This window comes from Phyllobates terribilis, unplaced genomic scaffold (assembly GCF_046119375.1).
Source record: "Phyllobates terribilis strain yellow unplaced genomic scaffold, ASM4611937v1 Scaffold_1__5_contigs__length_1240528914, whole genome shotgun sequence".
Classification (NCBI taxonomy): Eukaryota; Metazoa; Chordata; class Amphibia; order Anura; family Dendrobatidae; genus Phyllobates; species Phyllobates terribilis.
Window position 1 is genome coordinate 767,489,393 of NW_027362761.1, and position 16,902 is coordinate 767,506,294.

Consider the following 16,902-nt stretch of genomic DNA (forward strand, 5'->3'; position numbering starts at 1 on the left):
GCGACGGAAGGTCCTCAACCCTGACGATCCACTGCGGAGCCGCGGCCTACGGAACAGGATCATCGCAAGGTAGGCCACGGTCCACTAGGGGGGAGGAAGATGTCGGATACGGAGGAGAGCTCCACTGCCTCAACCCCCGCCAGCGCTACCGCTGTTGCAGTTATGCCCTTCACCATGCCCTATATCCCGGGAGCAGCTTGGCTACCCCAGTACTCAGGGGAGTCACATACCCTGCATGACTTTAGAGAAAAGCTGGATAGCCTCTTCCAGGTGTACCCCCTCACAGAAGAGCAAAAAGTGAGCATCCTGGTGGCCCAACTAACTGGGGCAGCCAAAAGGGAAGTAAAATCCTGGCCACCTGGGAGGAAGACTGTCGCAGGGATACTAACCCGGCTGAAGGACACCTTTGATACCCGCACCTCAGCCGAGATTAAACTTAGATTCTACGGGTGCAAGCAGCGAGCGCATGAGAGTATAAGGGACTATGCACTCAACCTACAAGAGGCCCTGAGGGCCATTAAGCAGACCGACCCTAATGGAGTGGGAAACGAGGACAGGCTGTTGACCGAACAATTTATAGAGGGTTTATATTGCAATGCCCACCGCACCCAGTTGCGGGCAATGGCCTTACAGGACCCTCATCTAGAATTTGCACAGTTCAAGGACAGAGCCATCCGGGTGCTCCGAGAACCGGCACCAGGTGGCGTTGTGACCCACAGACGCCCCACTACCACTTACTACCAGGAGGCGGCGCCCTTGTCAGCAGGGCCTGTGGGAGCTGATGCGCAGGCTTTGGACAATGACCCGGCTCCAGACCTACACCATCAGGTCCAAGAGCTAGCTAAAAGCGTTGCTGCGCTAACCCGAACTGTGCAGTCTTTACAGGTTTCCACTCCAGGGAAGATCCAGCTGGCATCCGGACCGGAGGACATCCCGTGGCGTCGACCAAGGAGGACCCCACCGGCCAGAGGAAGACCCAGTGACCGATACAGCGAGGACGGACGACCCATCTGCCGCCGCTGCAATCAACCCGGACATATGGAAAGGTACTGTTCTTTAAACGGGCACAACCTGGGGTAGAGGGCCAACCCCCAGGAAAAAGATCACCAGGCCCATCGAACTGGCGCGACAGATATGTGGGAGGACGTCCAGTCTTGCCTGTGGTACTGGATGGCATTCCCATGAGTGCCCTACTGGACACCGGGTCACAGGTCACCACCATCCCGTACGTGCTCTTCAAGCAGTACTGGAATGACTCGGATATTACCCGCTACCCTGACGACGACTTGAGTATCATCGCCAGCAATGGTCAGCCCGTGCCACAGATCGGATTTAAAGAGGTGACCATCAAAATTGGTAGAGTCGAACTGGCCGCACAGGGACTGATCATTGTAGATATTGACAAACATGAGAGTCACCCAAAAATAACTCTAGGAACTAATGTAATTGAAAATTGTCTTGCAGAGGTGATTTTCCTTTTACAGCAGGTTGCCAAGAATGCCAGCTCCGGCGAGCAGCGGGTGCTCCAGAAAGAGATCCGGGCACTGATGCAACGGCAACAAGTGGAACTCTCCGGCGGTGAGATTGGTAGCGTAAGAATGTGTGACCCTTTTCCTATTGCCATGCCCCCAAAAAGTGAAATGATGATTTGGTGCCGGGCAGCTATTGGTCTGAGAGGTAGAGATTACCAGGCAATGGTAGAACCAGTTTACTCAGACAGTAGGCCCACCATTTTGACAGCACGGGGGGTGGTCAATGTACGCCATGGGAGGGTGCCCGTTCGCATAATAAATATCGGGGAGAGGGAAGTGTACCTGCCCCGGTATGCCACGCTAGCCAAATTATATACCACTAATCAAAATTCTATACAATCTGTGGAACCCTTGCCTCCATCTCACCCGAAGGAAGGTAACGGCTCTAAGAAAGACATGGAGGACTGGTGTCAGCAACTACATCTGGGTACTGACTCCACTCCCTCACACCAGAAACAAGGAGTCTATCGGGTGGTTCAAGAGTATGAGAGAGTGTTTAGTAAACACCCGTTAGACTTCGGGCGAGTCAAGGGGGTAGAACACCGCATCCCCACGGGAGATCATCCTCCCATAAAAGAGAGGTATCGACCCGTACCCCCTGCACATTACCAACACGCCAAGGGGATGCTTAGAGACATGAAGGAGGCTGGGGTAATCCGGGATAGCTGTAGCCCCTGGGCAGCCCCACTAGTTTTAGTCAAAAAGAAAGACAACACCATGAGGATGTGTGTAGATTACCGGAAAATCAACCGTATCACACACAAGGATGCGTACCCCTTACCAAGGATAGAGGAGTCATTGGCTGCTTTAAGATCTGCTAACTTCTTCTCTACCTTGGATCTCACTAGCGGGTACTGGCAGGTTCCTGTAGCAGAGGCGGACCGGGAGAAGACCGCATTCACCACCCCGATGGGACTTAGCGAGTTCACCTGCATGCCGTTCGGACTCTGCAACGCCCCAGGAACCTTCCAACGATTAATGGAGTGCTGTCTGGGCCACAGAAACTTCGAGACGGTCCTGTTGTACCTGGACGATGTCATCGTATACTCCAAAACTTATGAGGACCACCTGAAACACCTGGCGGAGGTGTTCGAAGCTCTGGCGAGTTACGGCCTAAAGGTGAAACCCTCCAAGTGTCACCTCCTGAAACCAAAGGTGCAATACCTGGGACACGTGGTGAGCGCTGACGGAGTGGCTCCCGACCCCGATAAGATCACCGCAATTAAGGGATGGCCAAGCCCCTCCAGCGTAAAAGAAGTGCGGCAGTTCCTAGGGTTGGTAGGCTACTACCGAAGGTTTATTCCCGGTTTCACCAAAAAGGCAGCACCTATGCAGGACCTCCTGATAGGCCAGTCCCGGAAGGCCAAGAACCAGAAGCCGCCCTTCAAATGGGAAAAGCTAGAAGAAGAGTCCTTCCGCCAGCTGAAGATGGCCCTCACGGGGGATGAAATCTTGGCGTACCCGGACTATAGCCAGCCCTTCATCCTCTACACCGACGCCAGTAACATCGGGCTAGGAGCCGTACTGTCCCAGATTCAGCAGGGGAGAGAACGAGTAATCTCCTATGCCAGCCGAAAACTGCGACCCACCGAAAGGAACCCCGAAAATTACAGCTCATTTAAGCTAGAGTTCCTGGCCGTGGTATGGGCAGTCACCGAGCGCTTTAGGCATTACCTCGCTTCTTCCCGGTTCACCGTATACACGGATAACAACCCGCTGACACACCTGGACACGGCAAGACTCGGTGCCCTGGAGCAGAGGTGGATGGCCTGTCTGTCCAACTACGAGTTCACAATTAAATACCGGGCAGGGCGCTCCAATACCAACGCGGACGCCCTGTCCAGGATGCCCAACCTGCCGGACGGAGGAGAAGATCCGGAGGGACTGGAAGAAGTTGAACTCCCTGCGTTCCACCGTCATGGGACTATCCAGTATTCCCACCGGGTAAGGAGTAAGCAGGCTGCTACGTTGAACCCCTTACCTCACTACAACTGGGCGGAAACGCAAGACAGCGACCCTGCCGTCCGACTGGTGAAGGAGATGCTGACTCGCCCGGAGGCTAGCCTGGAATCAGACGCTCCAGAGGAAGCCAAACAACTATGGGCAGAGAAGAGTCGACTGTTCCTTTACAAGGGGAAGTTGTGCCGCAGAATGGTTAACTCCAGGACGCATGAACTACTCTGGCAAGTAGTGGTGCCACGAAGAGACGCAGCCATGGTGATGGAGGCATACCACGACGGAGCTGGACACTTCGGGTGGAAAAAGCTGGAGTTCCTGCTGCGCGAGCGGTTCCACTGGGTAGGCATGAGGGGAACCATCGAGAAGTGGTGCAGAGACTGTGGCCCGTGCAATCTGAGAAGGAAGGACCGGGCCAGCCAGAAGACTCCCCTGCAGTCCATCGTCACCCGGCAACCGTTGGAACTGGTAGCCTTGGATCATGTAAAACTGACCCCCAGCAGAAGTGGCTACGTCTACGCGTTAACCATCGTGGATCATTACTCCCGGTTTCTGGTTGTCGTCCCCGTCAAGGACTTAACGGCTCGAACAGCAGCTAGAGCCTTCCAGCAGCACTTTTGCCGTCCACACGGGTACCCGGACCAAGTGCTGACGGACCAGGGACCTGCCTTTGAAGCGGAGGTCTTCCAGGAATTCTGCAATCTGTATGGCTGCCGGAAGATAAGGACGACACCCTACCATCCGCAAACTAATGGACTTTGTGAGAAAATGAACCAGGTGGTAATGGATCTTCTAAAAACGTTGCCCCTGGAAGAACGCAGTCTGTGGCCTGAGAAGTTGCCCGATCTGGTGGACCTATACAACCACATCCCGGTAGGTTCCACCAACTGTACCCCGGCTTACCTAATGAGGGCAAGACCTGGTAAGTTACCTGTTGACCTGGAAATGGGAGTCCTGACGCCCGAGGACACTTCACTAGAAACGGACTGGGACACAGAGAGGCAGCAGCAGTACCGGAAAGTACAGGAGAGCGTGGAGCGAAGTCTCTGTCAGGCTAGGGAAAGACAAGAGAAGACTTACAACCAGTATGCTCCCGCTGTTCCCCTGGTACCCGGAGAGCAGGTCTTGAAGAGGAAGAGACGGCTCCACAAGTTGGACGACCAGTGGGAGAAGGACCCGTACACCGTACTGCCCTCAAGCCACGAGAACCCGAAGGTCTGTACCATCAGTAAAGACGGAGGGGAAACCACAGCCATTGTATCCCGGGACCACCTGAAGAAGTGCCCCGAACAACTGAGGAACCCTGAGGAGGAACAGGAAGACCATCGACCCGTGGAAGAAAGGGAAGATATGGTTAGTACCGTGCTCGGGGACTTCCCTCGGTCTTGGACTCAAGTCAATGGTGCAGTTGTGGTACCCGTACTCACCTTCCTCCAACCATCATCCCAAGAACCTACGGAGCAACGGGTAGAGCTGGAAGAGCAGCCGGTCCAGGAGGCAGAAGACTCCACCCAAGCGGAACAGGAGAATCCACCCTCTGCTTATAGTGAGCCTGCCGTACCCCTAGTGAGACAAAGAGCCGGTAGACAGCTGCCCAGTTTACCCTTGACAGCTCCTACACCCTGTAGTTCAGGGCCAGACAGTCAGCTCCGTAGGTCCACTAGGGCCACTAGAGGCCAGTTACCCGCACGTTGGAGGATCTAAATGTTTAAGTTGTTTTACAATGTTTACCTGTTTATTGTTGCTTGTGTGTAATTTTGTGTTTCTAGTTGTTTTTAGGAGTCTTCGGTGGATTTACCGGGAATCCTTTGTATATAGTTGGAGCGTAACCCAGGATGGACTAGAGACTGTTAAGGACTCGGGGTAGGACAGACCCCTACCTGATTACGTCTCCCTGTGTTGGTGAAATGGACACCTTTGCTTTTCTTCAAAGACTGCACCCGGTTGCGGACATCCGTGACCATCTTATTGTGTTTCCTTATTGTATTTTATTGTTCTTTGATATACCTTGTTATATTTTTCTAAAAAGTGTTTAGTCCCGGAGTACTAAATTTCACTAGGGGGGAGTGTGACACCCCAGGGGTCTGGTTGTCACAGTGATAGAGATATTACGTCTGAGAGCAGGTGGGAGGTCCTTTGGTCAGGGATTCTGTGCATGCCACACCTCCTGCCCAGCCTTGGGAGGGGAAGAACTTCCCCTGTATAAACCCGGGGCTGAGGCAGGGTGAGTGAGTCCAGGAAGAGGAGAGACAAGAGCAGCATAGGAAGCAGCAGAGTCACAAGGAGTCAGGGGCTGGCAGCTAAAGAGCTCGCCCTGACTAAGAAGATTCTTTACCGGACCCGGAGTCCGAGGCTGTGGGGACTAACTTCTACCCAGCAGCAGAATCCGTCAGGCAGGGGATTTCAGGTCCCCTGGCCCAGAAGCCCGAAGGCCCGGTCACACGCGTGGGACCAGCACCGCCATCGTGGAGCGGAAGCCATTAGAAGGCCCCGAGTCACCGGCCATACGGGTGAGCACCACACGGTACACTCAGGGACGTGGGCTACTTACATCAGCTTCTAGCAAGGTAGCCAGAAGAGTACAGTCAGCTTGGGAGGCCTACAACTACGCCTGGCCAGGGGAGATCCCATCTGCTCAAGGACTGACCAGGCCCCGTTCGCTAGCAAGTACTCCGGGAGGGTCTATCGTTGTTACCAGTAAAGACCCTGAACGCTACCATACCGTCTCTGAGTGGTTCCTGCTACCCCCATCATCCACGTCGGCTGCCCTGAGGCCATACCCCTCCCGTTGGGGATTATACTATCACGCTGCACCATCCTTCCACCGGCCTCAGCGGTCTGCCCTGCAGCAGCAGCCCCCTGGCTGCATTCAACGGGTGGCGTAGTCATCAACCATTTTCTACCGCTAACAGACTGCCGTCCAGTTTGACTCCCTGGGCACGGACCGGGTCACCGCCACGAGACTACAACCCTAAACAGATCCGGCTCCGGGTAAGCTCCCAGGGGCGCGTCACATGGAAACAATTTGAATAGATAGGTGACCAAGAAATATATGGTTGGGCTGAACCTTCAGAGCAGAAAGTGTTTCTTTCATTTTCTCTCTAGGTTGACCAAAATAAGAGGGTCTCAAGTAGGGAATACCCCTGTATCATATGCTCTATTAGAAAATATGCATAGGGATTTCAGAGTGCGAGAATCACTTTAAATTAAGTCCATTTAAACATCACTTGCCATTACAAATAGCACTCTTTTCTGGACAATTCAGATTAATTTACTGTTTTCTAGATTATGTATTATCTGCCTATTCACTTCTTTCCTTCATTGCCTTAAGTGGAAAATTGGATGAAATGTATCTTAGTTATAGTGCTGAAGTCAGCATATTTTATAACTGCAGCTTGAATATTAATACAGTAGTGTTTTCTGATTTATAGTAGCTTGTGGGATTATTTGCTGTGATAGGCTATTACGCAACTCTTAACTCTGATGTACAGATGTTACATAATTTCCAACAAAACCTGGAATCTTAGTTTTATAATGCTAATTTGCTTATTTAAAGACACAAAATTAGTTGTGATGGATGTATGGTCATCTTGTGGTTGTCCACTACAGGAAACCATCTATTAATTCCCGAGAGTGCTACCCAAATTTAAAAAAATGTCTATTCGTACAGTACCAGACAAAGTTTGGACATATGTTCATGCAATGGTTTTCCTTGTTTTTATTGGAATGTGCATATTGTAGATCCAGACTGAAGGAAGCTAAACCATAAAGAGACACATATGGAAACAAGGAGTAATGAAACATGTGTGAAGCAAACCAGAATTTGTGTTAAACCTTAGATTCCTCAATGTTCCCCCACCCCCTTCCTTTTTACTCTGATTTTAGCTTTGAATATCCCTTTCTCTTTAAAAGCCTCATCAGGTGATTCACCTGCAATGGCTTCCAATGAACAGGTATGCCTAACCAAGAGGTCATTTGTGGAATCATGAGCCTTCAAAAAGTGTTTGAGACAGTCTATCATTACTTTCAGACATGAAGGTCAGTGAGTCTGGAAAATTGCTAGAAGCTTGAAGGTATCCTCAAGTGCAGTCATGAAAAACATTAATTGCTATAATGAAATTGGTTGTTATGAGGACTGCCCCAGGAAAGAAAGACCAAACCTTATCTGCAGAGGATAAGGTCAACAGAGTTACCAGCCGTAGAAACTGCAAATTGACAGCACCTAAGATAACAGCCCTCATAAATGATGCATAGAAATCAAGTAGCAGACCCAGCTCAACATCAACTGTACAGAGCAGACTGAGCGAAACCGACCATTATGGTCAAATTGCTTCAAAAAAGTCACTACTGAGGACCGCAAAGAAGAGACTTCTTAGGCCAGTTTATGTAAAGGCTATATGACTGAGAAGGAGAAGAATGGAGTGCTTGTCAGATGACATTGCACTGCAGTATGAAGGCAAAGCAGCCAACAAGTGCTCAGCACCTCTAGGAACTTCATCAAGACTGTTGGAAAGCCATTCCAGATGACTGACTATATGATGAAGCTGCTTCAGAGATTGTCAAGGGGGTGTAAAGCTGTCATCAGATTAAAAGGAGGCCACTTTGAAGAATCTAAGGCATAACACATATTCTGGTTTCTTTCATATGTGTTTTTAACTCCTTGTTTCCATATGTATTCCTTTGTTGTTTAGCTGCCTTCAGACTGAACCCACAATGTGTACATTCAAATAAGAACAAGGAAAACCATTGCAAGAATAGGTGTGTCCATAAATTTGATATCAGTATTGTACCCCACAGACCAGCACAGCTCCCTTGTGTATACCATTAATGTATGTGTATAACAAAGGCCACCAAAAGGTTGAATTTACCTATTATTGTGAACAATAAATATCTTGATGTCCCACACAAATGTTTAACTGTAAAAAAACAAGATGTGAAGTATATCCTTCCCTGCCATGCATGCCATTCCCCTGCATCACTACAGCTTACTGGGCATGTGCATTGTGCAGAAGAAGCTGGGGAGAGTCTACCTGGCTTTACTGTGCATGCTATGGAATGGATGCTCAGAGGAAACATTGCTTGCTTGAGGTGCTGTAATGAAATGTACACAGGAAAAGATGTCAATCATGTCCAGAGGGGTGTGATTACGGGAAATGAAGACAGACTAGTTTGGAGAACGTGATGAAGTGCAGGACTGGTCCTGGCTTGTAAGCATAAAAAAGCTGCACTTTAAAGTTGTTTTTTTGTGATATAGAGATGTTTTTGTGGAACATCATGGGCTTTGTTGCAGTACAGTAATAGGCCAAGGCCAATTTATGATGTCATTTATGAATCCTGGGGGACCTCTCATGTTCCTTATAACTATTTAGTACATCATCTTACATTTTTTTATGCTTCAGCACATTTCGTCATTCATCTCTAAGCCATTGTGTATGTGCAATTGATCTATGACACGTTTACATCTGCTAATCATGCCATTTTGCTCCTGACATTCCACTTGTTCAGAGCAAACATTTTCTACCTACAGGGTGTAATGACACTAGTGTCTATTTCAGTTCTGTGTGAAAAGGATGTGAAATACAAGTGGGTGTATTAATTGGAAAATGAATCTGTGTCATTGGGTGGCATTCCCTTACAGTGTCTATGTTACTTGTTAAAACTGCGAAAATAGCCTATGGAATGTGAACCTGGAGTAACTATGCTTTTAGTCATGAATGGGCATTGAATGGGCATTGAATGGGCTATCTGGGTGATCATGAACATGTGTGGTTCCCTTTTCTCTTCTTGCCCACTCAAAGCACAGAAAGTGCTCGCTTATGCCTTCTGCTATGCTCCCATCTCTCTTCCTCCTGGCTGGAGCAGGTATAATGCATGGGAATAATGTAATAGTAAATTATAATGTATCAACAGGATTTCTAATTATGCAGATCTGATCTGTGACTATGTGAAAAGGCAAGCACATTTTTATGCAATGTTTGGTGGGCTTTTTGACTTCCAGTAAGTATTATTACTGCAAATATATATTGTTAATTGTTAATACATTGACTTGGTATACATTTAACATAAGAGATATAACCATGCTGATCTGTGGCTAAACAGCTATTCTCCTTTTCAATCAAGGTGACTATTGTCTAGTGCTAAATACTAGTTAAACTTTTTTGCTACTAAATCTTAACATAGTTTGGTCTTTTTCTATTTCAACATTCTTGGTTTTGTTGGTGGACATAAGAATGACTAAACTAAGGTAATAAAAACAGTTAAAGTGCACCTGTCAGCAGGATTGTGCTCAGTAAACTACATTCACTGTCAGTAATGATATTCTTGTGCTCCGGGGCAGCCTGTGAGGGGCGCTCTATCTGGTGCTCTGCTTACATATTCTTGTGTATGCTCTTATGACAGCTCACTGTGCCTTCACTGACCTTCCTCCTATTTTATCTAGCCCCGCACTACTAGTTGCATTATGTGAAATAGGAGGCAGGTCAGTGAAGGCACAGTGAGCTGTCATAAGAGCATACAGATGAATATGTAAACAGAGCACCTGATAGAGCGCCCCCCACAGGCCGCCCCGGAGCACGAGCATATTATGGATGGATTCATCAACCAAGGTATCATATTAATCAGTGTAATGTCGCCCACCTGACAGTGTATGTAATTTACTGAGCACAATCATGCTGACAGGTGCGCTTTAAGGTTGGCTACTCCCTTGACTAGTCCAAAAATAATATTTTTTTTGTTTTATTTTACAAAAGTCTGCAGGAATCTTAAAGTGATTGTTCCACAATTTCATACCTCCTGTTCACAGAACAGGTGATACGTGTTGATCACCCAGGGTCTCATCGCTGTGACCCCCAGCAATAATAAGAATGGTGGTCCTGTGTCACCTGTTTGAATGGAACAGAGTGCAAGCACTCTGGGCTTGTTCACATGTTGCATTTTTGCCATGGGAAAAGCGAGACATTTTACAGTACCAGCAAAGTAAGTGAGATTACTCAAATCTCATGCACATGCTGCTCATTTTTTCCTTGCACATTTGAACTTTCAAAGTATTTTTTCTATTTTTTGCAGCTTTTTTCACTTATTCAAATGAGTAGGATAAAACAAAAGGAAAAACATGTAAAAAACACACGCAAAACGTGAGTATTTTACACAGCAGTTTTCCTGCTAACACTGTTTTTTGCAGCAGAAATATCTGCTGCAAATACTAAACATGTGCACATACCCCCAAAATTTTGTGGACATATCACTAGTGCAACCTGTGCAGCCACATAGGGGCACAAGAGTAAAGGGTCCCATTTCCACCTCTAAAACAAGTGGAATAGTGCATTACAATGTGCTATTGGACTGCAAAGGGCCCATTTATTGTTCTTGTACTGGGGCCCTTTTCTGTCTTTGTCCACCAGTCCTAAAGATAGCATAGTGCTGTAGTTTGTAGTGTCCCTCCAATAGAAGTACTGTAAAGAAAAACGATAGTTGTTGCAATCAGATCAACAAAAACACAAATAATGAGAAATGTATTTTTAAAATGGAAATTGTCATTAAAAACGAGCTAACCCACAATTATTTTAAAGCAAAAAACTTTGATCAAACTTGAGGTGCTCATACTCTTTAAATGAAACTCAGCTGAACCCTTTGATTTTGGTGGGATCAGTTAATGATCTAATGCATTGTAGTGTAGTGTACAGTATGTGACTCTACCTCAAAGGCAGCTGTCAGGGGAGGGAAGAAACAGGCATGTTGTATTTCCACATGTCTGATCCCTTGTTTCCATGGGACACAAGTCTTTGCCCCATTTAAAAAAAAAAGATGCTCACTGTATATAAATAAATGTGTCGTTGACTGATATTTATTATGCATGGTCCCCTTGAAGAGTACAGTTTTATATACATGGCTAACGAATAGACTTTATTGGCCTGTTTTCTTTCCTGAGATAGAATTGTAGTGAATTTTATCCTTTGAAGGTTACCCGTCTTTGTGTGATTTGGGAAAGTCTTGAATTGTCTGTATCAATTGTCCTCACATTGCTTAGGTCTCTTCATGCTAAGAAATTAGGGTGTTGAAAAAATAAAAGTTGTGATTCCATCTATATGATGGTCATTGTTTAGTATTAATTTGAAAGCACTAAAAACAATTAATTTAGTTAATGATCACCGTGTTAGGCCAAGTCTGTCTATGTATGAACATCTGTATAATAACCTACTAACCACTATCTGGCTTAAATACTAACTACTAGCTGTACTGTTAACTACTTGCAAAATACTATAGTTAAATATTCATTGCTCCAAATGTATTCTGCATACAGAAACATTTATACAGCAACATTACCCAGTGAATATTTGCTTTAACTGCTAGCTAAAGTATTTCAAGGCATATCTAAATAGGTAACGGGAGAAGCCCCAAGATTAAAGAGCTGCAACACGATTTAGCAAATTCACTGCCACACCTTTCATTAGTCTGCAGAATTTTGTAAAAAGGATGTCGCATGCTTACAGTCAGCTAATCTGTGATTGCCATCTTACCTACATTGTATTCAGTATAGAAATGATTAAGCTTAGAATGATATTTAATTAAGCATGTGGTCACTATTGCTGTCCCCATGTCACAATAGATATTTGAATGTATTCTCTCCTACCTTATCAATATTTCAGCTATAGATGAGTCTACAAAGCTAGCTAGTGGAGAACATATTAATCTAAAGCTATGTTCTGAAACAATAACGTGTGCATCTACCATTATGTCCTGTAGAAAGATAATCTCGGATTAAGGCTTGTACTATTTCAATCGCAAACAACGCTGTTTCACTGATGGATAAACTTACAAGAACAGCAGGATGGAAGAAACAGCAGTTAGAAAAAAAGTGTCTCTCTTGGGAGGACTCGAATATCAGACCTGCTAGGCTCTGGGTCCTGCCTCTATAGCTACCCATTTCCATCTCCTCCCCATTGTAGCCTGGAAAGATTGCTCTAATCAATTGCTGCGCCTTTCCCTATCCTAACCATAGGAGAAGGGTGAAAAATCTGAAGAGAAAGACCATAAATGCTGGCTGCTGTCTCCTCTTTGATTTGATGGCCTTCATTCCTTCTAATTGGATAAAGTAGGAAGTCACTGTTAGTACTGTGATGCTTGATGCACTGATTTTATTCAGACCAGCCCTGCAGTGGGTGGGGGAGAACAGTCAGAAGGGAAAGGAGAATCTAAGTGATAAGGTACGTGACAAGTAGAGTGGATAAGGAAAAAGCCTCCTGATCTAAAGGCGAAAGAAGCCAGGATGCTGAAGAGGACTAAGCCAGGCGAAGAGAAGAGAAGGGAGTAACCTCACAGCTCGCCCTAGCCTTCCTATCACATCACAGCCTGTAATAGTAGTGTTTGCAGGGAGGCTCACAGAGCAGGCACCTGCTGCTCTGTAATGATTCAGCCTCTTTCCCTGGTAGCTTTAACACAACAGGATGATATTGCTGCTGTCACTGCTGTCTCATCTACCGCTGCTGCTCCTACCGCTCCTACTGCCTTTCTTGCTCTTGCTACTTCATGACATCTATATTCTACCAAGCAGATACCTTCACCACATGCTCCAGGTGAGACCACAGCTCTTCTTCACCCCCGGATACTGGCTAACCTAACTAACTCACTGGCAACTATCTATAAGGGAGTACTAAGTATGCAGATACATTTTGCTGCCCTGGCAGTGAAGACAAGCATGCCACGTTTCAATGTCCACCTCCCTTTGATTAAGAAATTTCTTTTCTTTCAATGGTCTTCTGCTTAGACTGTGTATTGGTTTGCAATGTAACATGCAGCATAGTTTTTTTTCCTGTATGCACTCGTTGTTCTGGTAATGGACCATGTACAAGTTCCTGCTTTACTAAGACAAGCTGATTGAGATTTATGCCTTTAAGATGCCTGGGGATACTGCAGAGGGTTTTCAGAATCAGTGCTCTGAGCAGAGCTCAGACCCCCCCTCTACTGAACTTCAAGATGAAGAAAGCGTGCCAGAGACTCAAGCTGAGGATGGAACTACCCAGGGGATAGCAGGCCTCGCTATTACCTGCTGCGTGTGCCTGGAGGCAGACAGACTGAGAATCTGTCTTAACTCAGAAAAGATCTGTATCCTTCCCATACTGGCATGCCTGATAAGCCTCTGCCTTTGCATTGCTGGCCTTAAGTGGGTGTTTGTAGACAAAATATTTGAATATGATTCTCCGACTCATTTGGATCCTGATAGAATAAACCAAGATCCTATTATCTATGCTGACGCTGCACCGAGTACATTGGTGCCATCCTCTATATATACTCTGCCTTTTGTTATTCCTACTACTGAAACTAAAGTTACGGTGGAAACTGGGACTTCACTTTCGCCTACAGAGTCTACTTTTAAGCCACTGTCCACTGACAGTAATTTAGTGACTTCAGTGGAAAAACTCTATCAGCTTTCTACTGTCAATAATTTAGGAACTACGGAATCAAGTACAGCGATCACATCGAGAAAAGGTAAGTATGCTACCAATATCCATATCTAAGAATAGTTATTGCGAATAGGTACTCTCCGAATAAAATGATTATTGTTTTGTGTTGGACTTACAAATGGTTTTCAGATTCAGAGTACTGTTCTTAGATCTACTTGGCATAAGGGTTGTGTTTGCCAATAAAATGTTATCAGTTCATCTATCGTCACAACAGACCTCAAAACTAACTAGGCGTCAACACAAAAGTGTATATAAGACTCAACAAAGGTGTGTGTTGTAACCTGAAAAGATCTAGTCAGAGAGCAGTGTATATTCTACACATGGCTTTCATGGCTTCCTTTAAGAGACCTGCTGCTGTCTTGGTCTTTAAAATCTCCTGGGGATCATTCATTTTGTTCCAGTCTTTGAGTGTAGCTGTTGATTAATATTGCAGTAAAATGATGCTCTTTAATGTGCTAAGCACGTGGGATGAAGGCCCATGGAGCCTGGTTGGGTTGTTCTGATCATACATGGAAGCATATGTCCTTTATTGGGGATGCATAAACTTTTGCTTGGGTGTAAGCTTCATTTTAGTTATATTATGTCATCCTTCCTAATACTGTGCCCTTCCCTTGGAATAATGTAGTATGTTTGCTTTGGATTGTCATTTATGCAAGTACTTTATCATGTGCAAAATGAACCTGTTTGACGTTTAACTTGTCAGGTATCCTTCTTCATATAGACACAAAAATTATAAAACATGCAACTGTTACTATGTATGATGCAGGATATTTGATTTTTATAAAATTGCAGTAGTATTCTGAAATGGCAACATTACCATTACCATCTGAATGGATAGCATTATCTGTCTAATCACCCTATCCTAACTTGAGTTGTGATAGGCCACAAAGGAAGTAGTTCAATGAGACATTGAGCTCTACTACACATTAAGAGATACATATAATGTAAATTCATGTAGACTACCTAATATATCACAGATGGAAAATAAAACCTACCATAAATTATGCCCATCACTTTTAAAACTAATACACGCATAGATACACGCACAGCAGCGCCGTCTTGTTGAATGAATCTCTACATTGTTAGCAGGTTCCTTGTAAATATATCCTTCAAGGTCATAGCCCGGTAATGTATAATTGATTTTACTTTATTGTCGTGGCTGGGGGGAGGGAGAAAGATAGGAAAATAGAAATTGAAGTCAAACAAGGTATATAGCGAGTAACTTGAAGTATACATTTTATGACCTAACACATATTCCATAAATGTGTTTGGATTGAGAGAACATTTTTGACCCTAGTGTGCCGCATCGGAGTGGGCAGATTAAATTTAATGTCTCAATATACTTTCATTTTCCCTGTCTGCCTAATGTCTTTGTGTGCATTATTAATAAGCTGAGTGGAATGCAGAAAAGCATTGCTGAATTCTGGGCTTCCTGCTACCTACATTACAGCGATTGTACGTATTTTATAAAAATATCATACATAAAAGTCATGGAGGAATCTAGAGAGATTCTATAGGAATAAAGGCTATAGAGTATCATAGCTAGGCATATGGGTTTTCAGCAAATCCCAGCCATTCAGTTCTGGTACTCATTGTCTTCTGGATTTAAGGGAGTGTCCGCCACGTGTTTCAGGATGTCTTTCATTTAGATCTTTATCTATTAAAAAATCTATATTTAATGGAAAGATGGATACATCCTCTTGAATAGTCTTGCTTTGTTAATATCTCAATATTAAATATGAATTGACATTATACTTTTTATCTTGTTTAATTGTCTAAGTCAAGGTTGGCGTCCTTTCTGGAAAAGCTCACATGTTCTTTCATACTAAAACGGCATTGTTTCTTTAATGCAGATTGAATACAAAAAAGGTCATCTGATCTGTTGCAGAATACTAAAAAAGGCTTTAGTTTCAGAAATCTGATTCGGAATCAATATTGATTACTAAGAACAGCTGGGCTTTTACATAAGTAATATAATGTAGACCAGGCATGTAAAAAGCTGCAATGTGTCCACATCGAATACTGTAGTAAGTAACACAGGCCCCAATAATACAGATTGGGGTACATTGTTGTATATAAGTCATCATAAATGGTACACAACATGGTATGATTTCCAAAAAATGTAAAAAAATTCCTAAAAAATCATGTCTTACTACAGCACAATTTAAGGGGCAGCTTTGAATATAGACTTAAAGGGGTATTTCCATCTCCAAGACCCTATCCAAATATGTAGTGGGTGTAATAATAATAATATTAATATAATAATATCAGCAAATACCTCCAATTAGAAACCTCAAACACCTTGACCTACACTCACTCTCTGAATCCCTCCTCCCTCTTACAGACATAAATTCCTTACACAATGCAGATGCTGCTGCCGCTTTATATAACACCACAATAGCTACAGCTCTCGACTCGATTGCCCCTCTCACACATACCAAAGCTCGCACAATCAACAGGCAACCCTGGCACACCAAGCTTACTAAAGAATTGCGATGGGCCTTCAGGGTTGCGGAGTGGAGATGGAAAAGGTCTCACTCCATCGAGCACTTCATCGCATTCAAACAATCCCTCACTATTTTCAAGTCTACACTCACTGCAGCAAAACAAACATACTTCTCATCTCTCATGTCTTCCCTGTCCCACAACCCTAAACAGCTATTTAACACTTTCAATTCTCTCCTTCGTCTCCCAGCGCCTCCTCTCTCTTCTCTCATCTCAGCCGAAGACTTTGCCTCATTCTTCAAGCAGAAGATTGACACCATCAGACAAAGCTTTTGCCTAAAGTCCACACAACCCCTCCTCATATCTACTCAACCTTCCTCCTCCAAACCCCACTTCTCCACCATTACAGAAGGTCAAGTCTCCTCTTTACTCTCCAAATCACACCTCACCACCTGCGAACTTGACCCAATCCCATCCCACCTCATCCTTAACCTTACCACAGTCTTCAT

At 45.0% G+C, this 16,902-nt stretch overlaps 1 protein-coding gene across 8 annotated transcripts in view; it reads left to right on the forward strand.

Moving 5' to 3' along the window:
- The window catches only part of NRG1 (neuregulin 1), a 1,026,251-nt gene that overhangs the window by 942,655 nt on the left and 66,694 nt on the right, over positions 1-16,902 (forward strand). For 3 of the 8 annotated variants that reach the window (XM_073636961.1, XM_073636964.1, XM_073636963.1), the window contains exon 1: positions 12,408-13,973. The exons of the other annotated variants lie outside the window; for them this stretch is intronic. In XM_073636961.1, coding sequence (XP_073493062.1) covers positions 13,382-13,973 — 592 coding nt within the window. In that variant the 5' untranslated portion in view covers positions 12,408-13,381. Of the gene's footprint in view, positions 1-12,407; positions 13,974-16,902 lie in introns of those variants that run through there. 8 annotated transcript variants of the gene reach the window in all.